This window comes from Haliotis rubra, unplaced genomic scaffold (genome assembly GCF_003918875.1).
Source record: "Haliotis rubra isolate DU_JTF1 unplaced genomic scaffold, ASM391887v1 Scf268, whole genome shotgun sequence".
Classification (NCBI taxonomy): domain Eukaryota; kingdom Metazoa; phylum Mollusca; class Gastropoda; order Lepetellida; family Haliotidae; genus Haliotis; species Haliotis rubra.
The window spans coordinates 351,391-374,139 of record NW_025766758.1 but is presented as its reverse complement, the minus strand read 5'-3'; the positions used below and the strand labels follow the sequence as shown (position 1 = coordinate 374,139).

Genomic DNA, 22,749 nt, shown 5'->3' with positions numbered 1-22,749 from the left:
TATTAGTGCATCTTGTACTTTGTGAGTGTCAAGATATCTACTCCAAAAACAGTTCCAAGGGGTACATTTATGTTCTTTGATGATTTTTAGGATTAATATAAGATTCTAAATGAACAGTAGAGAAATATTTCCAAATATTTCAGTTAACATATATTTGGCTCGAAAATTGAAATATCCATTACTGACTGGGTGTGTAACTTCACCTGATCTGGCACCGAAGACATGGGTTCGATTCCACACAAGGGTACAATGTGTGAAGCCCATTTCTGGAGTCCATGCTGTGAGATTGCTAGAATCTTGATAAAACCGGCATAAAACCAAACTCACTCACCTGATCTGATCTGACCTTCTTTGAATGTGTTCCCACATCTTAATGCAGACAGGTATCTTATCAGGGTAGCAGATCTGATTGTAATGAGACTGAGTGACACTCCATGATATTACTGAAATACCGTATATTACTGTAAATAAGCCGATCTCATAGATAAACCGACCCCTTAACTTGACCCTTTAAATCAGTGTCAAAATGGTATGTTTCGTATATAAGCCAACCCCCACAATGGGGGTCCTAATTCCGGTCAACTCCAACCACAAGACAACCGACAGTTACCGTCTTGGATGTAAAATGTAAGTTATCTTGTCAAGTGATGTTTAATTACAAATTTGACCTCTTTACTGACAAAGTCATCTTTTCCTGATTGTTTGTTCACACGAGGTGATACAATGTCATTTTCTTACCCCCTGAAATAAGGTTTGACACAGTGTAACCCATAGATAAGCCGACCCCCTTCTACAGACTGCTATTTTTGGTCCTCAAAATTCGGCTTATCTACCGTAATATACAGTACTGTTTGAAACCCAACTCACTTCACTCCATCCAACTTACTTGTTAGTGATGTAAATAGAAGACACTCAACAGTTGCAGCTGTACAGATAGTTTTTGTTAACATTTTAGAGTAACATCCTGGCTTCCATTTCACTGTATCACATGCTTTTACAGAGTATTATGTTTTCAATTGGCTGCAATGAACATTGATCAACAAGGAGTCGATTATATTACAGTATTGAGTTAGACAAACCATCGTGTATATACTGAACAAAACTTTATGGATCATGAATATATCTAAGGATTGTTATTTTGTCTAGGACAATGGGTTTTCTAAATGTGTATGGTATATAAAATGTTTCATGATTATAATATTTTTGTTCATTATGTATTATCTCTGATGAATGAGTATCAGTTATTCAGTAATTTTAAAAATTGCAGTAATATGTTTTAATAAATTGAAAGATAATTACTGTCATTGTTGAAAGTTAAAACTTAATGTTATCTTAAATTGGCTTAAAAGTTGCGATTCACTTCAACATTTTTTACTAGCAAACTATTTCAAATATTTGACGAAAAAAAATAAAAAAGCAATGTATTGCGATTTTAGGTGTTATATCTAGTCAGAACGAAAACATCAGGTGAAAGTCTATATTGCTCATTGCTTAAGTAAGGTAGGAAAGCCTTTTCATTCTCACTCTAACAATTTATTCACCAGATGAATCAAAGGTTGTCAAATGTGGAATAACATTTTAAGGAGATGTTCTTCCAACTGAGAATGATATCATGATAACATTATTGTTATTTTGATAAATTTATCGTGGATAAATATGGAGAAAATTGTAAACAATGATATGAAGGAAATATGATCTTTTGAATGTCACAGTTTCACCGTATTGACTACAAGCAGCATATTTATATCATTTATTGGAGGAGTACTTTCACCATGTTTTTGCAAGTATACTGTGATCTTATTTCAACCACTCACCCTATGGCTTGATTAACTGATCTGTAAGTTAGGTAATGAAACTTCCTGGAGTGGCATTTTGGAAATTGGGAAGACCGATAATGACATGTTATGGATAACATCTTTTATTGCATGAATGCGACGTTTTGATACAGATTCTTGACTGTTGTCAAGCAGGTAATATCAGAGGTTGCTTCTGATGCTGGTGGTGGGATGTGGGATGTGAGTGTATAGCTATAACATCTTATACATGTACCTAGAGACTTGCTTTGTCTCATTGTCTTATGGTGTTATCTCATCTTGCTTTAAAACGGGATTTGCTCTCTGTTTTATATGTACATATGTAAAAGAAAACTCTCATATATGTAGATTTAATGGGTAAAACAGCACTCTTGTACCATAAAACACATATCGTTTATCATATATGGTAACCATTATATAACATGAAAAGATGTCATCATTCAGCCTGATCCACTGGAATAGGACAAACTTTGTTTTTGTTCATAGATATTCAAGAATATTTGATGCCAAATTGGGACTTCTCTGATCTGTTTTGGCAGTTTGTACCTTTGGTTGGTTTCTTCTTTTTTAAGTTTCCTGGTACGTTTTACCATGTTTATGTAGAGATGATGGTTCGACAGTGTATCATGTGTTTACGTTCAGACACTGCAGCCTGTGAACCTTGGCTGGGCAGATGACTTCTTTGAGTGGCATTTTTAGAAGTTGGAGAGTCAAATAAGGACAAACTTTATGGATGAACAACTTCTTTATTCAGGTGATGCGACGTTTCAATAGAGATTCTTGTATCATACCTTCTTGACAGTGATACAAGAATCTGTATCAAAACATTGTTTCACCTGAATAGTGAGTAAGGTTTTGCGCTACTTTTAGCAATATCATGGCAGGGATTCTAGCAATGGGCTTCACACATTGTAACCATGTGGGGAATCGAACCTGGGTCTTCCGGTTGACGAGCGAATGCTTTAACCATTAGGCTACCCCACTGCCCCCACCTGAATACAGAAGTTGTTCAAGTTGTTTGTCCTTATCTGTCTAGCTGACGAAGCTGTGAGTTTGAAACATGACTGAGACAAGGACATTTCTCTGCCCTACATCATCAACATCGATTTCATAGGCAGGGTCCTGTTCCACAAAGCAGGGCTGTGGGGTAGCCTAGTGGTTAAAGTGTTCACTCATCACACCGAAGACCCGAGTTTGAGTCTCCACATGGGTGTTATGTATGATGCCCATTTCTGTTGTCCTCTGCCGCAATATTTTGGATTATTGCTATGATTGGCGTAAAACTTGACTCACTCACTCCACAGAGAAGTCATGCTATGACTGTTTGTTAAGTCATGACAGTTGGCAGCCGTGTAAAACTTGATTTGTGAAACAGACCCAGGAAAGCCAATATGTTGGGTATCATGTTTTGGACAAAATGCTTTGATGATTAACAGGATAGCTTTTCTTTCCATCAAATACACAAATCGCACAGACATTTTCCCAAACCTGATTTTCATTCTTGTGTTTGAAATTAACATATATACAAGAGTGTATTTGTTAGTCACTGATTGTAACCTAGAACAGACTGTAACTAATTTTTGTGTATTGGTGTCATAAGAATCTGATGTTTTATAGTTAACTCAGTGTGTCCCTTTGTGAAGATCAGACAAACCCTCCTGAAATGAATGTGACAGTGTAGTTCCAAATGGAAAATACCAATGGTTGCATTATTATGTGGCTATTTCAGAGTGTCATGGCATGGACACTCATATGGGGGCGGCGGTAAAAGCGTCCGCTCGTCACACCGAAGACCTGGGTTCAATTCCCCACATGGGTACAATGTGTGAAGCCCATTTCTGGTGTCCACTGCCGTGATATTGCTGGAATATTGCTAGAAGCGGCGTAAAACCAAACTCACTAACACTCATATGGGTGTTACATCAAGGGAACATTTTCTTTTTGTGGGGGCGTTCATTTGTTCAGGAAGGGGGTTGTAAAGAAATGGTAAAGAAATGTACTAATTGGAAAAAGCGACCGACACAACTGAATATGGAAAAAACCCTGACATCTGATTGGCTAATAATAACGTGTATTGTCTGATCGAAGTTTGCTCTTGATTCTTGGTGTGACATCTCATATAGGGTTTCTCAGATCATTATGGAGAGAGGTATCAAGTTGGAACAAAAGAAAACCTTTGAATGAGGTAGAATTATGTATCTAATACTATTTTGTCACATCTGTTGACTTTGAACAGCTAAATGTGCTTTGTGTGTTTATTTACATGTCTTCTTTTCTTGTTGATCCATATTGCTGTTTAGACTGGGTCCAGTAGCTTGTCCTGGCAGCCATGTTGACTTCTTCATCTGATACCAAGATTCGGCTTGTCCTGAATACGTACGTTTAAGGATGCACTTTGTAATACTTTTTACTAGTGATATATGATATGTAATGAAAGAGAAATAAACCTTGCAGGCTAACCAAGACAGTTTAGGAGCTGGGATTGTGAAGACAATACGTCCATAATCTCGGTCACAGAGGAGGTACCTTTCAACATTCCACTAGCCCTGTAAATGTTCTACTAGCCACTGGCTAGCAGGCCATCTTAATCTGCACATCAGTTTGTCATTTCCTTAATACAACACCAGTGCAACATTTGTGCACCTCAGTATAATGCGAAAGCCAATTTTTTAATACAAATTTTGGAAAATTACTAATTACTAATTGTGTGGAGTTGTGATTGTTGCATGAAGCATATAGTTTATTAGACTTGTTAAGAAATGTTCACATAATTTACCTTTAGGTATTTACTTTTGTTTACATTTGTTCCAAATATTAGTTGAGTAACAGTTGCATACAGGATATTTTGCTGCATAAGTGCTTTAATCTGTGATAAAATGGGCTTGATTGTTCAACATTGTGCAATGTGTACAGTTATGGTATTTATGTCTAGTGATGCAGTAACTCGTGAGACAAAGAGCATGTGTATAGAATTCTGTCTTTCTTTATGTTTGTACATATACTAGTTGCAGACAGGTAAACGAGACACAAAACATTTAGATGTTTCAAGGAAGTCTGTACTTCAAATTTGTTTTAGTTTAATGAAGACATGCAGTCATATTATGATTGTTGTTTATCATTAGGAGTGATTAATATTATTAATATTTAATTAAATATTTTGATTAAAATTAATTGACATGTTTAAATATGCTTCATTTGAACATCTTTTAGTTTGTTTTTTTTTTTTCTATTTCAAGAGCTTTTAAGATATTTATTAAATTTAATTTAAATATGACCACCTGTATATGAGCACTTTGCCCAAACTATCAGATGATCATGAAAAGATTGGTCTTGTGAAAAAATAAAAATGAAATCAAACATATTTAATCCAGATGAAGCTATTGCTTTTTAAGCTAGATTTACTTCTATGTTGCAAACTGCAGATCAAAGGTATACTGAGTCATAGTTATGTTGTTCATCATTGGATTATTATCAGCACGTCCCTACAAGCCTTCCTGCTTTTTGTATAAACCAGTTGGTGGACTGACACTACGTCACTGTGGCATCATGTTGGTATCACTATCTTACCTCCATTTTAAACTGCAGTTGGTGAGATGAGATTACCAGAAAATTGGGTACTTTCAGTGTTTAAAACTCCCAAAATTCCAAGCCAGACAGCCGGAATGGTAACTTTGAAAAATTACCAGTCCAGATACAAACTTGACTGTCCGGTTTTCAACAATGAAAAAAAACAATCAGGTTTCTGAATACTTTACTGTTTCTAGGCATCGCAATGAACAACATAGCACTTACAGGCAATGCACCGAGTTTAGGTAAACTGAAAGTACATCAGCCTGGTTCCGTGGGTCTGTTGCGCCTGCGCTAACGCTCCGACACTGACCCAGGCAACCACAGTGTCCGAGATGAAAATAGACCGTTCCGGATGGTCGGGCAGGTGGGAATTTGAAACGCTAGTACTTTATGAGGTATCTTCCTAAGATCTCAGAGGATAAAAGATACGTCTTGTCAAAGTTCTGTGAGGATGTCATCATCAGTACTTCATTGGTGTGTATTGTCCATTTTTTAAAATAGCATACATATGGTCGCAGTGCAGTGTAGAAGTTATTTTCTTTACTTTGGTGCCAGAGAGGAACCAGGGAGTGTCCTGACCAATGAGAGCTAAGCTTACATCAAGTTTCTCACTTGACATAGTGTGTAACATCTGCCATAGTCTGTGATACAGACCCTGTAACAGATATATCCAAGAAAGCCACCCAGAAGAAAATGGGTACCTGGTGGGATGAGTCATGTGACTATTAACCTTCTAGCCCAGCTTGGGTTATCTGGCGTAATAATATTTAGATTGTGTAGCACTTTGAGCATGTGCCTTGTACTAAAGCCCATACAATGTTAGATTACTGCAGTTTCAGGAGGGTTCATTCTGAAAAATGAAGAAAAGTCTCTTGGCTTCTTTTAATATATTTTATTAAATTATATTTTATAAAGTTAATTTAAGAACTGTTTCTCTGTAATATATCTTCATTTCAAAGACTTGATTTTGGTCTACATCTGCCATAGCAATTTGGTATTGTGTTATGTATTTACTGGCAAGCAAGGGTAAGTGCATTATTTTTGAAAGATAGGTTTCATTTGATTTTCAAGTTAAAAATGGCATCACTTAGCTCCATATATCTAGACCTGTGCATCACTAGAACCCAGTATAGCAGACACATGGTGATGGAGAATGTGTATATGAACCCATGAGGTACTGATGATTCAACTCAATCAGATAGGAGTCAGGAGGAAGATGGAAATTGTAGATTGTTTGAATACTGATGAGGGAAAGAAAGCATCTGCATGGATACAAATAGTATTTAGTGATAAATATCATAAAGCTGAATATATGATGAGTAAATAGCATATCAATTTTTGGAAGTGTCACAAACATGAATAATTTTGAAATATTTTTGACCAGATATTAAGCATTTATCTTGCAAAGCAAGATGGGATACCGGTGTCTTACTATATTAAAAAGAATGATCAGATCCAATTGTGCAATGGCACCGCTTAAACTACTTACACCTTGTGAGTATTTGTTTGAATGGTATGGTAAATAAATTTGACAACGAATATAAGAAGACATCCTTTTAATGATGGCAAGGCCACAACGATTTCATAACATATAGGCCCATATGTTCATAGCCATTATATTTTCTCATGGATGCAAATAACAACAACAAATGCAGGAGACAAAAATGCAAGTGAGTTATATTCCTTTATTTCATCATGTAGATTCCACTTCTTTCCATTTTCTTGATCTCATCTGCTCAATAAACTCAAATATATTGTCTCTAGTCTTACAGGTCTTCTGTTTGAAATTAATACCTAGCTCAACTGTGGTTTTAATGTAAATATGGTATTAGTGTATAACTGAATTATTTTGAACCAATGTCACCCAATGATCCTCAGAACTTCCAATACTAAAAGTAAAACATCATTTATAGTCCGTTTGGCTCAAAAGCGGACCGATGAATTGCAATCTAACTCGAAAACTAATAAACATAACATACTCAATGAAACGCTGATCATAATCAAAACATCATACCAACTCTGTGAGGTTTTTGCAGAATTTTTGTCCTAAAAATAAAAAGTTGTTTAACGTTCACAGACAAAGTTATTTATTCATTAACCTGTGCTGTGCCGTCTCCATCCGTTCTCGAACACCTGGCTGTCCCTTTCTCTGCACTCCTCCCTCGTAACAAATAGTGAACTGTGTCAATATTTTAATGATAGTTTGTTAAACAACTTTTTTATTTTTAGGACAAAAATTCTGCAAACACCTCACAGAGTGGGTATGATGTTTTGATTATGATCAGTGTTTCATTGAGTATTTTCTGTTTATTAGTTTTCGAGTTAGATTGCAATTCATCGGTCCGCTTTTGAGCCAAACAGACTATACTTATTACTTCATCTGATCCAATCACAGAAGAACCAGCATCTTCTGATTCTGTTATCCAATTTCCAGGTTTGACATTGTGTCATTATCCGTGTTATTAAATGTCTACATTGCATAATATAGGTATGATTAAGTGACTGCAGAAGCATTTGAAACAAGGATACGGTTATTTGTTTATCCCAGCTGTAGGACCAGTGATTCATATCATGAGCATTGGACCTGTGAAGATTCAGGTTAGAATTGGTCTTCAGCAACCCATGCTTGATGTAAGAGGTGACTAACAGGATCGGGTGGTCAGGCTCGCTGACTTGGTTGACACGCATCATATCCTAATTGCATAGATCAATACTCATGCTGTTGATCACTCGATTGTCTGGTCCAGACTCGATTATTTAGAGCCATAGAGCAGGAATATTGTTGAGTGTGGCGTTATACAACAACCATCCAAATCAGGAGCATTGGGATATGACAATGTCACAAGTCAGTAATATGGGATATGACAATGTCACAAGATAGGACAATGTCACAAGTCAGTGATATGGGATATGACAATGTCACAAAATATGACAATGTCACAAGTCAGTGATATGGGATATGACAATGTCACAAAATATGACAATGTCACAAAATATGACAATGTCACAAGTCAGTGATATGGGATATGACAATGTCCCAAAATATGACAATGTCACAAGTCAGCGAGCCTGGCCACCTCATCCTGTCAGTCACCTCTGGTGACTTGCATGGGTTTCTGAAGGCCAGTTATAACACTGATCTTCAGGGGTTTAAGATGGACGTGCTCAAAGTACCTTAACAACACTTTTTCTATAATTTAAGGATAAACATTAATTGGAACGTATTTTTCACATTCAACCCACTTCAATTCTCTCATTCAGTTAAATCTTTAAACATTTGTTCATGATATAGGATAAGATTGTTTTCCCAATGGTTTGTTTTATGATCATGAGATCATTATGAAACAAATTTATTAAGTCAATGTTTCTTCCTTTACATATTGTTCTAGAACAATGGTGGTGCATATTGTTGGTGTTCCAGTTGTAAAAAGTTTTAATTGTAAATAGAATTTCTTACAAGCTTTATATTCCTTTGTGTTGCCATATTGTGAAAATATATGTCTAACCCATATACAATCTGGTATCACTAACTAATGTTACAACTATTTCCTTCTCATTATGAATCATCCTTCCAGAAAATCTGGGGGCGGTGGGGTAGCCTAATGGTTAAAGCGTTGGCTCGTCACGCCGAAGACCCGGGTTCGAATCCCCACATGGGCACAATGTGTGAAGCCCATTTCTGGTGTCCCCGCCGTGATGTTGCTGGAATATTGCTAAAAGCGGCGTAAAACCAAACTCAGTCAGTCAGTCAGTCCAGAAAATCTGAATATGTTAACAAGCAGCAGTTGTATTTTAAATAATTTTTGATTAAATTACAATTGTCAGAATTGTAAATCTTTTTTATCCTTTGCTAGAATTCCATTATTTTGCAGTTCATACATTCATTCTTATAATTCATGATGTTCCCATATTTTGTAGAAACAGTGTCTCGTCTCATTCCTGAATTTTGATTCTTTAAGATGTGCTTTGCATAAGAATACAAGTGGTATTTGATACACTTTGTACATAATGTCATTATTGTGTTGTAATTCATACAAGCTAACAAGCTTCCAGGAGCAACTTTATTCAAGGTAATTCAGTATTTACACTCGAACCTGCAAACTTCCTTTCATTCCTGTTCCTCATAGAACGTGTAAATAGATAGACAATAAAGGCTGTGGATTAGGTAAGAATGTGTTTTGTTGTTTGTTTTGATTAATCTTGTTGATGCAAATGTTTTCAATTAATCCTGTTGATAGAGTGAGTTTAGTTTTATCCCGCACTGAGCAATTTTCCAGCTATATGGTGGCAGTATGTAAATCAGGGATGAGAATTTTCCGCGGATCTGCGGAATTCCGGGAATTTCATAAGGCCAAGGGTCATTTTTGTGAATCGTCTAAATCCGTTGACAATTGTGTGAATGTGCTTCAGCAGATTTAAAAGTTTTTAATGGTTGCTGTGTTCATGATATTGTCATTTCTGAGCCAGTTTTAAAGGTCTAAAATGCCTAAATATCAGGAGCTTTGGCTAGTTTTCAGAGTTTTTCTCAAAACTTCATTCTCATCCCTGGTAAATAATTGAGTCTGGACCAGACAATCCAGTGATCAACAGCATGAGCATCGATCTATGTAATAAGGAACCGATGACGTGTCAACCAAGTCAGCGAGCCTGACCACCTGATCCCGTTAGTCGCCTCTTACGACAAGCACTGGTTCCTGTTGATTGAAATCACAAATTGTGATGCAGATGCTATGTGAAGGACAAATCATTGCTGTATCTTGTGATGCAGGGATATGCTGCAAGACATGGACTTTTATCCATAGACAATGACGTCCATAGATGATATTACTACTCAAGGCGTGAATAGATGCAATATGATTGTGATTGGTGTGAATAATACAGACCAAAGTTATAAGTATCGGAGGTACATGTGATTTTGGCCCAATTAATACTGACATTATTGAATGACATTTTGAGTAAAATTTAAAAACTAGATTGCAAAGTAAGTCCAGATATGCTAAGAACGTTTTATTATGAGATAATTTGTTGTAATTTGATAATTTGTTGTATTGTTGGTGGTTAGAAGCAATGAACATACCCTTTTGATACTGATTTTAAGGGTCAACTTAAGACATGGGTTTATCTATGAGATTGTCATATATGGTAAGGGGTCAAGTTAGGACCTCAGCTTATCTATGAGATTGTCATATAAGATGTACAAAGGCTGGTGGTTAAGACCTCGGCTTATCTGAGAGATTGTCATATATGGTAAGGGGTCAAGTTAGGACCTCGGCTTATATGAGATTGTCATATATGGAACATACCATTTTGATATTGATTTTAAGGGTCAACTTAAGATCTCAGCTTATCTATGATTGTCATATATTGTCATATCTGAGAGACGGCAAGTCCAGGGATTCACTGATGTAAATGTTAAGCTGTCCAGTTGGCCATGTTGTGGTCAACACTCAACTTATACAGCTGTAGATGTTGTGGTGTCTATCACTCCACTCTTTCTATTGATGGTAGTTACAATCAACAGATGTAAAAGCAGTCGATATTTCATTCCATATGTTCTGTTATGCCTCCCCTTAGTGAAGTTGGTCAATCTTCAATCACCTACTTGTAGAAGGACCTTTACCATTCAGAGTGAAAATAAACATCCCATATATTTCATTATTTTATTTGAAAGAATATTTACAAAATCATTTGATAATGTACAGATATACAAAAGATACTGTGTGCAATGCTAATAAGAATGATAAATAACTTAATGGATTGATTCAATTACTTGCATGTCATATAACAATATTCTGGATCACAAACCACAATGAGTGATTGAAAACACAAGCATTCATACATGTCTGAAATGTCAGATGTGCATTCCTTGAGAGAGTCACGTTTTACACAGGTTTTAACAATAATCAATATCACAGCGGGACACGAGAAATGGGCTCCACACTTGGTACCCATGTGGGGAATCAAACCTGGCCCTCAGCGTGACAAACAAACGCTTTTAACCACTATAGTCCGTTTGGCTCAAAAGCGGACCGATGAATTGCAATCTAACTCGAAAACTAATAAACAGAAAATACTCAATGAAACACTGATCATAATCAAAACGTCAGACCAACTCTGTGAGTTTTTTGCAGAATTTATGTCCTAAAAATAAAAAAAGTTGTTTAACAAACTATCATTAAAATATTGACACAGTTCACTATTTGTTACGAGGGAGGAGTGCAGAGAAAGGGACAGCCAGGTATTCGAGAAAGGATGGAGACGGCACAGCACAGGTTAATGAATCAATACCTTTGTCGGTACTTGTGCACATGCTTCTCTAACACCTGGCTGTCCCTTTCTCTGTACTCCTCCCTCATAACAAATAGTGAACTGTGTCAATATTTTAATGATAGTTTGTTAAACAACTTTTTTAAGTTTAGGACATAAATTCTGCAAACAAATCACAGAGTTGGTCTGATGTTTTGATTATGATCAGCGTTTCATTGAGTATGTTATGTTTATTAGTTTTCGAGTTAGATTGCAATTCATCGGTCCGCTTTTGAGCCAAGCGCACTGTAGGTCACCTCACCGCCCTTCCTAAGTGAGTGACATCCATACTTATCCTTTCAAAAACTCATATGAACCCCCTTGGGTTGAAAAAGTCCAAACATAAACTACAGAAAATAAATATTTATTTATGACAATTGAAACAATGGTCATTCCATCAAACTTTGACATGCTTGATCAAGAACCTGAGATTGAATCAAATCCATCAAAACTTGACAGGATTTCAGAAACATATCAGTTCTAATTCAGTTCTATGACCAGTTAAACCAACAACAATTAAAACCATATGATCAACTGGGTTGTTTGATGAGCAGCTTTTATCAACATTCTCACTGACCTATGCAAGACTAATTAACAACATGTGCTGAGCTGCTTTCATCACATCTATGTCATGGTAAATCGGTAGTCCCAAAGGAAATTTTAGAACTCCTTGAGTAACACGACTCTCAGATAAGCCAACTTTTTTTAATTCATAACACTAAAACATACTGATGTAAAATAAGAATGGCCTACCTGAATCTTGTTGACTGAATTCAAAAATGAGTGGTAAAATTCAGAGGTTAAAAGAAAATAAATCTAGATTGTATATGTCAAATGACACGATTTGGGATGGCTATGGATATAGAGATCGATAATCGTTAACTGAATAGCGATCGATTATTGATAAATTTCAGAGACGTAACTTTGAGCAATAGTCTATGAAAGAAATGAATATATTTCACATCACTGTTTTTGCATGGATTATGAACAAAACAACTTCCTGAACATAATTTTAAAGCAGACCATACATTAAGTCCTAAATTTGTATACTGTGTGAGAAAATTAAAACATTTTTCCATAACAAAATTTAATGTATGATATTATTGATGTCACAATTTTCATATCAATAATAATTAGTAATCTTTCCTATCAATGATATATCCGATTATCAAACATTTTAGCCAGCACTAGGATATGACTCACTCAAGACTGCATCAACAAATGATACATTCTGTCACTGTTCCATGACCTGATTTGTTCAGGTCTAAAACAATGGCTGTTACACACATGCTACACAGGGCATTAAACATCAGAACACAATAAATACAGTTCGTACATGATCAGTGTACAGAAACCTGAGCATACTAAAAACAATATATACATCTTTTAAATAAAACTGCACTCATGCCTTATTCGACTTACCGGTAGTTGCCCTGAATTAATCATGCCTCCTGATAATTCTTGTGCTTGAGAATTTCAGTAAATTTAGAAAATGATTTAACTGCATCAAAATATTAACTATTGCCATATTACAAAGGTGAGAAAGTTTTAAGAGGAAGTTTGTTACTTCTCAACCAAACCAGCAGTTATTTGGGGGCCTTGTACAAGCTTTGACAATACCCGTTTGTTGCTAGGCAGCTTGGGACTTTCTTATCCTGTCAACGCATGTCAGTTGACTAACATGCTTGTTTTTCATTTGCATTAGGATCTGCCACGGTTAAATATAAGAAGGAATAATTCGACTCCAATATTCTTTTACATTACTGTAGACTTACCCTAAGCTGTGCGGTGAGTTACCTCAAGCCATGAATATCTAACAATACCATTACTAAACTTACCTTGTGATTCACTGACTCTTCCAACATACATCATTACATGACCTTAGTAATAACTCTTCTCAGATTTTATGCTGTTTAAAGTGGTTTGGTTGAGACCACTATGTCATTTGTAAGCCAACGATATAGTATAGAGATATGATAGGTCGTAACGTTATGAACGCTTTGTGGATCCAGACCCAGATCCGCAGTAAGTCTCTACTTGTGGACTATTGTGGCAGATTGTCCATTCATGGTGGAAATGTACAATGCCATTGTCAAGTGATGCTACGTCGCAGATACAGTCGTGATGTTAATTGTTGATAAATAAATAAAGGTGATGAACAATGGTTCCTTAATACATAAGTTGTCCCCCTTCTTAATGAAAGCCCTTGGTCATAATTTACAATCATTATGGTCAATCACTATCTTTTCCTACTTTGGATGGTAATATTTAGGCAGTCCATGTATTGTTCTATGTTTCCTATCTCCCACCAGCCTCTATTTTCATTCCGAACTGAGATAATGAAAAGTTTTCTGATATCAGATTTTCCACTGGTGTCCAAATGTATGAGATAAAAAGAAATACTCTTGCCCTTACACCCTTATAAAAACAGGTCAGATTAATCTTTATTCATCTATATTTACTATCAATTTCCAAATCAAAGCAACCTGATAATCATCATAAATTAATTTAAAGACAACCATATTTTCTGGTGGATAGTGCACACTTTTGTTCCACAAGTTGTGTAGAGGACGGTACACATTATACACGTATATGGAATAATTAATTTGAACTTTTTATCCCCCAAAACAATCATTACAAAATGAACTGCTTTTCAAAACTTCATAAAATAAGTTACATAATTAATGAAAACATTTTAATTATTTTTCAATTTCTTTTGTTTTCAACTGCCCACATTAGCTTTTCCTCATGAGGTTGGAGAACAGAAACCCAAAAATATACTGATGGTCTTATAGAAATCCAATGTTCTTTATAATGTCCATCCAGTGGAGATAGACAGTTTGATTTTCCATAGATAGACAGTGTGCCACAGATTGAAATCCTAACCAAGGATCTGAGTATTTTCAGTATTTTTTCTTTGCTAAGGATGGGAATCAGAACTGTTTTATTGACTTGATTTGTTTGGTTTGGATTGGTTGTTGTTTTACGCTGCACTCAGCAATATTCCAGCTATATGGCGGCGGTTTGTAAATAATCGAGTCTGGATGGGACAATCCAGTGACCAACAGCATGAGCATCGATCTACGCAATTGGGATATGGAGTTGATTTGTTCCTGTGCAGAATTTCCAACACTCTCTGCTGGTCTCATCTTGATGATGGCTGCAGAGTGACAACCAGTTGTCTCAATCATGTATTAGTGTCAATCTCACTGCTAGACAAGTCCCAACACCAGCCAGGATCAACTGAAAAACTTCCAGTACACAAGGCCACCAAGTATTGCAACCTCGAACAGAATTATCACTGCAAGAATCATCTTGTTGGTCATCAATCTGAAGAGATTGAAACACTGGATTAATGCCTGATATGACTTCAGGGTAAAACTGACACAAAAATCACGGAAAAACGAATTTTCGAATAGGGGTAGCTTATACAAGCACCTGTTTGTTGTTAAATACCACACTTAGCAATATTCCATCTATATGATAGCAGTGTGTAAACATTTGGATAAACCAGTGACTGATATCATGAGCAACAATCCACACACTTTTGGTACAACAATTGACTTAGTCCCAGGTGTACATCTAACAAGTGCTTTGAATTAGTTAAAAGGCCATGAATTTGGCAGACATGGTTACGGTACATCTGCTGTCAAACAAATATATTACATATACATTTCATCAAAGTGTCTAATGTGTGAGTGAGTGTTTTAGTTTTACGTCGCTTTTAGCAATATCACGGCAGGGGACACCAGAAATGGGCTTCACACATTGTACCCATGTGGGGAATCAAACCTGGGTCTTTTGCATGATGAGCAAACGCTTTAACCACTAGGCTACCCCACCACCCTGTCTAATGTGTGATAAGCTCAGTCAGCTAAAGATAAATCCATAAAATGACAAAAATACATTGAATTATTTGGCCTTTTCAAGTGTCCACTGCCAATTTCAAAACCTTTCCAAGCAGGCGTAGACCTTATTGACCTTACCTTCTTGCCATTCCCTTCAGGATCTTCCTGCTTTTGCCCAAGTTGGCATCCGTGTCTGTTAGCTGAAGAATCAAATGAGTGAGTGAGTAAAATTTAATGCTGCATCAACATTGTTTCAGTGATATAGTAATCAACAAAGTCAATGGCTTACCACAAAGTCTTCACATAACTGAATGACAAGCAAACTAGTGGTTGACAGCATGAGCAACAACAAAAGCAAATTATCATGACAACTAGTTTAGGGATAGATGAGTGTTGACAAACTTCTTATGGGTCTCAGTTTATGTTCTCAGGATTATACCCTTTATTTATTAATTTTTATTATTTATATATATTTATATAGCGCCAGTATCCAGATCACCTGCTCAAAGGCGCTTCGTTTTTTTGCCCCACGACAGAACATAACAGCATCATACCCTGTCCTGTGACGTAACAGAACATAACCTGACCATACCTTCTCCTCTGATACCCTAACCTACGTCACAACAAGCCAGATCTGACACAACACAAGAACATACCCTCTCTCGTGTCCTGACAAGAGTTTCTCTCTGTTGTCCCAGTTCATCTATGATCTCCACACCAATCTGATCAGTTTCGGCAGATATCTGTTGTGATCGTGCAATACTCTCCGATGTTCTTTGCAATGACTGGTGACCTTGTAATAACTTACTTCGCTGGGAAGCTTCGATCCTCTAAAATGCATAGACGTTGAAAATGGCAGTGCCGCTGCTAAATATTCATTCCTATGCAATGGATGGAATTACAGAAACTAATAATGAGTGAGTGAATGTACATGTACTTTGATGCTGTAGGCAACATGGTCAGCATACAGCTATACCACAGTGTGCAGGGATTTACATGGAGTCCTGAATTTGAGTTTCCTGGGACTCATACTCTTAATTTTCCAGGGGTCCTGGACAACAAAATGGGGTCCCAGACACTTAAATATTATTATTCATACTGTTATTGTATTGTGTATCATGATCATCACATTGTTACAGTAATTAAATTGCAAATGATACCCTTACCCAGCCAGTAGCAAACTCGGTGATAACTTATTGTCACTTGATTGGAATTTTTACAAAATGTATTCGGACCTTTTCTGCGTCCCTGTGGACGCGCCAATAAATTTTGTTGCATCCATTGTCAATTTTTATGGGTATAGGATGCAGGAATTCGCGTCCTGTAAATCCCTGCAGTGAGTGAGTATTTTTACGCCGATTTTAGCAATATTCAAGCAATACCATCGTATCACGGTGAGGGACACCAGAAATGGGCTCTACACATTGTACCCACTGTACCACAGTGACAAATAAATACTGGAATCTAGGCAGGGCAAATTCGGGTCACAATATGTGTGGTGTGTGGTAAGAATAATCATGATAATATATCATTGATTTAGCTGGAGACAATGGCATTACCATACTTGAGAATACATCAGTAAGTGTTCTATAAAAAGCATCAACATAGAACCCTGGGTTAAACACGATGTACCTAGAGTGTTTGATTGGCACATTCTTAATTCTTGTGTCTAATGAAAATGGAATTTCTGAATCCAACTAAACATTTGACCCTCTTTGTTATATATATATGCTAGTTTTACTATGACGTTAGTGACCACAAACATAGAGACGTTTGAGAATATCTACAAAGTCTGACTATTTAACTTTTGAATATCCTACTTACATCCTCTCTGTCAAACCCAAAGTTGTCCGAGCTTCTGCCGCTTCCTCCGCTGCCTTTTTTCTGCAAAAAAACAAACACATAACTCACCAACTTAATAATCTTGGTATTAGTCAAAATCTTCACCAGATACATAGATCAAACCAATAAATGAAGCCAGGAGAAGATCTCACCAGTGTTCTGGTTATGCTTTCCACATCACTCCGGTAGTTCCGGATCTTCCCCAGCATCTGTGTTCTGTAGCTCACTGGAGCAATCTTTGCCTCACTTTCCATCTCCTGGAGCTGAAAATAAACACAGCTTACATTACCTGGCTTAACAAATTAAATAATCATCAGGACTATAACTTCTAAATGTGACACGTATTTCATATTATCATTTGCCTTTGGACCAATAGTCCAAGGGCCTAGATTTTCGAAGCTCTCTTATCGCTAAGAGAGTCGTAAGTAAGTTAATGTTAATGTATGGCACTTACGACTATCTTAGCGCTAAGAGAGCTTCGAAAATCTAGGCCCTGGCTCACAATGCTCACCCAAACAAAGTTCATAAGGGCAACATTATTGTATTTTATCATGACTACTCCAGCACTTTATAATCATGCCAAAAACCTTGAGAGCAAAGTCAATTGATGGATTCATCATGTCTTACATGACATGATCTTGAAATGTAGGGGACATTTCTTGTTATGAAATTTATTATTTTTATTTTTTGTTGTGATTCTATCAGTATTTTGTTGACAAGCAACAACTTACAATAAGATGTGTCTCCTCCAGCTTCCGTTCAAGTTGGCGGATGGCACTTTTCTTCTCTTCTGAAAGTTAAAGTGAGGACACTAATCAAACAGTCTCAGATGCATAATATATATTTCTGAAATAATTGCAAACATGACAGGAAAACATAGTAGTATTTGGACTATTTTCACCAGTTCATCAATATATTCTGACAATATTCTTTAAACAAAATCATAACAGATGATGGTTAAGAAATTCCTGAATCAATTTGAACTGGAAATGACAACGTTGGTATTTTTTTCCAAAATACATCCCTACATCCTTATAATGTTTATTAGGGTTACCATAATTAGTGACACAATTGAAAACTACCTTTGTGTGTTTTGAAGATAATGTCAGATAATGTCCCCGAGCATGTTTCAATGTATCTTGATTAGTCAAAACATGACGTTTCTCGAGACATTATCAGGTTGCTGGACGTGTAGTCCAGCATATAACTAGACGACTTTGCACTATACCAAGGTGTAGGCCTTGGATGGAATACGAGTTTAGGCCCCCGAGTTTATTCATATGAACTACTGGCCTGGTAGCTTCTTTTCTTCAATCTTGGTTATTTAATGGCCAATGAATCCATGATTATTGTGATCATCATAACCGAGAACATATATATTAGTATTGATTGAACTGTATTAATGACTACCGTTTGATCAGTGACCAGCATCACAACGAGAAAAGACCGGGTCTTGGCAGAAGGTAGTTATTTTTTTCATGTTCCAGTCTGGAAGTGCCAACAACTATATTTTATGCAAACAGTAACTTGAATACGTGAACAATAATTGGTCTAGTTGTCAACAAATACTAATTTCAAATTGCCTTAGTATCCCCTCTTTGTGCGTAGTCTCTGAGAAATCTTGAAGGTGGAACTATTGATACACATTCAGCTGTTGATCATGAGCGATTGCATTTTATATCATACGCCGATGATACGGCTTCAGAATTGACAGTGTTTCCAGTATTTACCAATCAACCGATTCAACATAATTTCCACTGAAAATATTCTGATATCCACTCTAATTTACCTCCAACATAATGGGGTAGTTTTCTTTCCAATTTGAATTTGATATCATCGATTATGGCTGTCAAGTCATCTTCGAGTGACTCAAACTTCTCCGACGACATTTTGTTTCTTTTCTGATCATGTGACTTTCCTAAGGGACGCAACTCGTCTACACACAAACAACACACATGGGCGTGACTCGAACAAGAAGGGTTCGCATCACCGGGTGTGCGGTCGTAAAATGTTTAGACGTTATTTAAACAACAGCTGTATCGTATTCTTTCTCTCGGGTTATTACCCCCGTCCGAAAACGCGTCCATGTTGTTGATATGAAAACAGAGAGTATATGTTTGAATCAGCCCAGTAGAGTAACTATTCATGCCGGTTCAGCCATTTCAAGTTTATCACTCATTTCAACCCTTAATTATGCGTACATTATACAGTACAACCAGAAATTATTGAGAATTAAAAGATTGTAATTTTTTTTGTTCACTCATTACTCACGAATTAAATGTGAATATTAGCAAAACATAACTCCAGATTCAAAGACAGGTGAACAGTTAGTATTTTGTCAAGTCACCATGGGCAGCAATGCAGGCTTCAATGCGGCGGGGCATACTACTGATCAAAGAAGTTAGAAAGTCGTGGTCCATGCTGTCCCAATATCGGACCACCTCTTCTTTCATTTCAGCAATATTTGTCAGATTTTTCTTATTGACACTTTCCTTCATATGTGCCCAAACATTTTCTATTGGATTTAGGTCAGGGCTATAGCTTGGCCAATCTAATAATGTCATATTTTGGGTCCAGGGATGTGAATGCTTTGAACGATGTTTTGGGTCGTTGTCCTGCTGGAAAATCCCAAAATTTCCATAGAACACGTGATCAGATGGAAGTAAATGTCCCTCGAAAATATCTGTGAACCGCTCACTGTTCATATTCCCTTCAAATACACAGAGGGACGTTGCCCCTAACACAGATATGCCACCCCACGCGTTAAATTTCGGACTGTACTTTGGGCGCTGATACAAAGGTTTTTCAGTTTGTTTGGTCCAGAATTTCAGTGTATTAGGAAACAGCCACACAGAACTTTCATCTGAGAAAATCACATTGTCCCAGTTAAAATATCTATGCTGTAAGCACCAGTTCAACCTTCGCTCCTTTTGTTCAGGTTTCATGATCGGTGATGGAATTCCTCGACTTTTCTGCCAACCCATTGCATGCAGCTCGGTTCTAATTGTCTCCTGACAGACAGCCACAGTTCCTCTATCAATCATATCCAGCCTTAAGTTTTCTAAACTCGTTCGTTCGTTTTTAGAAACAAGAATACCAAGCCGCCACCTGTCACCGACAGTCAATTTTCTGGGCCTACCTGCGCCTCCCTGGTGCTCAATGCCATATCCATTTGCAATATTTTTCAAAACACGATAAACAGTGGACAAAGGGATGCCTGTTCTACTTGAAATCACTTTAGCTGATCTGATGTCCTTGTTATAATACTCTAAAATCAACTTCCTCTTCTCTAAATCATCCATACTGAGGATCACTGAAAATGTCGTCTGCTAGCAAGTAAACGAAGGGATAACTCTTCACAAACTAATGAAAAAGGATTAACGGAGTTGTCTCTCTTGAATGAAACCACGCACTTGATAGCTGGTAAAGGCTGTTTATACTACAAATCCAATTAAACATATTCCAAAATTTCTCAATAATTTCTGGTCATACTATATAACCGAATGAACTGATTTAAATATTTTGTAAAATACTTTGTGAGTAACTGGGTTAGATTGCCCAAGTCGTTCAATAATTCAGCCTCACACCAATGAAGTGAGGTGAGATGAGATGAAATGTGGTTAAGCACTTTTACAGCTAAGTGTATGTGCGTTCGTGCGTGCGTTCGTGCATTTGTGTCCTTTATTTGTCCTTATCTCTCCGCCCGCCTTATAATTACTTTCCCCGTAGTTCTGAGCGACGCTCTGTTTAACAGCAACTACAATCTTATAATGTATTGGCCTGATGCGGGCTTCTTTCTTTCAAAATTATATATTCAGAGACTGTGAGCGTCACTCTAAGATACAGTAGCCTTACTACAAATGTGACCGTGAGGTGAATGACATTGTCTATTAATACGTCAGAGTGACTGTATCTCTAGCTCTCTGTGGAGTTTCGATGAATTCACGTACCAGCATTGCAATCAGACTTTATCTCTCGCGAATGTGAGAAGATGGGTTGTGTGTGTGGTCGGTCTCATAAATAAACAAAGGGAGACCACTCTTGCGAGCGTGTCCGGAGTGACGGGAGTTTCCCAGCCTGGTTTCTCGGGTATGCTGCGCAGGCGTTGCCTCGTTACGCTAGCATCCTTGGCTGGGATCGAGTCCTTTCACACCGGTGTGTCACATCGGTAAAGACAAGGTTAAACTAGTCCAGCATATAACTAGACGACTTTGCACTATACCAAGGTGTGCTCGACGTCTAGCCGGCTGGAATGCGAGTTTATTCATATGAACTAAGGTTAAACATGCACTATGAGCTACACTCCGTCAAACAGTTCCCAGTTACGATCAATGGTCTTCGCCAAACTAATTCGTTCATCAATGACAGTTGATAGCCTGCACACAAATCCTGTGTTTTCATCGCCGATAGACCATGGCAACGGCCGCCATGCCATTAAACCGGTTTCGAGAGTTTGCAGAGTTCATTTCACCCGTTTTCACGAGAGTTTCTATTGTCATTTAATAAACTTTCAGGACAAAAGGGGGATGCGCACCCCAGCATCCTGCAAGTAACATATATCTGGCGGTTAGGAATTAAGGGCATCATAAAGCAAATGGCCCTATGGTTATATATGTGGTCCGTAACAAACATTGGACAACGAGAATATTGTTAGGCCGACTACTTTTTGACCGAACCTCGTATCACCACAACATTAAGACTGTGTAACCCATATTTGATATAGTACCTTGGATTGCTAAATGTTGTGACCTCGGTAAAGCTTTCCTGTCTTGTATGAGCTTTAAACAATTATGTCGAATATTGATTATGCACCCATGTCACATAAACGTTACAATTTTAGCATCAGACATCCGACCTGGAGTAAAATCTTATGAGACCGGTCAGGAAGATTCTCCTACCTATTGTACTGCTACTGGCGTAAGAATAGTGACGTTTAGCTGCGGTAGCTTCGTTTGTTCAACTATTGCAAAGTTTTATCGATTGTAAGTCATGGCGATTTAGCAAGTACTGCATGTTTGTATCGACAGCTGGTCATGTTGATTTAGCAAATATTGCATATATTTATCGACTGCTAGTCATGGCGATTTAGCAAGTACTGCATTATATTTGTATGATGCGACTGCTAGTTAAGCCGATTTAGCAAGTATTGCATATGTGAACTAGTAAATAATAAAGAGAAAATAAGACACGTTATTTGTTGATTGTTTATAGCATTTGACCAGCAAATTGCGTCATGATATTTTTGCGAGCTCAAGTCATTCGCAATTTTCGCAAAAATATCATGCTCGCAAAAAATTCGTGATTTACAGTATTTCTATTGACTGTTAGTCATGCCGATTTAGCAAGTATTGCATATATTTATCGACTGG

At 37.1% G+C, this 22,749-nt stretch overlaps 1 protein-coding gene and 1 long non-coding RNA gene across 2 annotated transcripts; one reads left to right on the top strand and one right to left on the bottom strand.

Annotated features, from left to right (window-relative positions):
- The first annotated feature begins 16 nt into the window (after positions 1-16).
- LOC124280468 lies at positions 17-7,143 on the top strand. Its single transcript, XR_006899685.1, has 3 exons — positions 17-27; positions 2,971-2,972; positions 5,769-7,143. It is a non-coding gene; the product is annotated as an uncharacterized LOC124280468 (long non-coding RNA).
- A 4,895-nt stretch (positions 7,144-12,038) lies between these two features.
- Positions 12,039-19,288, bottom strand: LOC124280466 (vesicle transport through interaction with t-SNAREs homolog 1B-like). The gene is made up of 7 exons (XM_046716402.1): positions 19,170-19,288; positions 18,112-18,170; positions 17,533-17,643; positions 17,363-17,422; positions 16,195-16,368; positions 15,677-15,738; positions 12,039-15,020 (listed from the first exon to the last, which is right to left on the bottom strand). Exons 1-7 carry the CDS (start codon positions 19,267-19,269, stop codon positions 14,930-14,932), a joined length of 657 nt encoding a protein of 218 aa, XP_046572358.1. The 5' UTR covers positions 19,270-19,288; the 3' UTR covers positions 12,039-14,929.
- Positions 19,289-22,749: the final 3,461 nt, after the last annotated feature.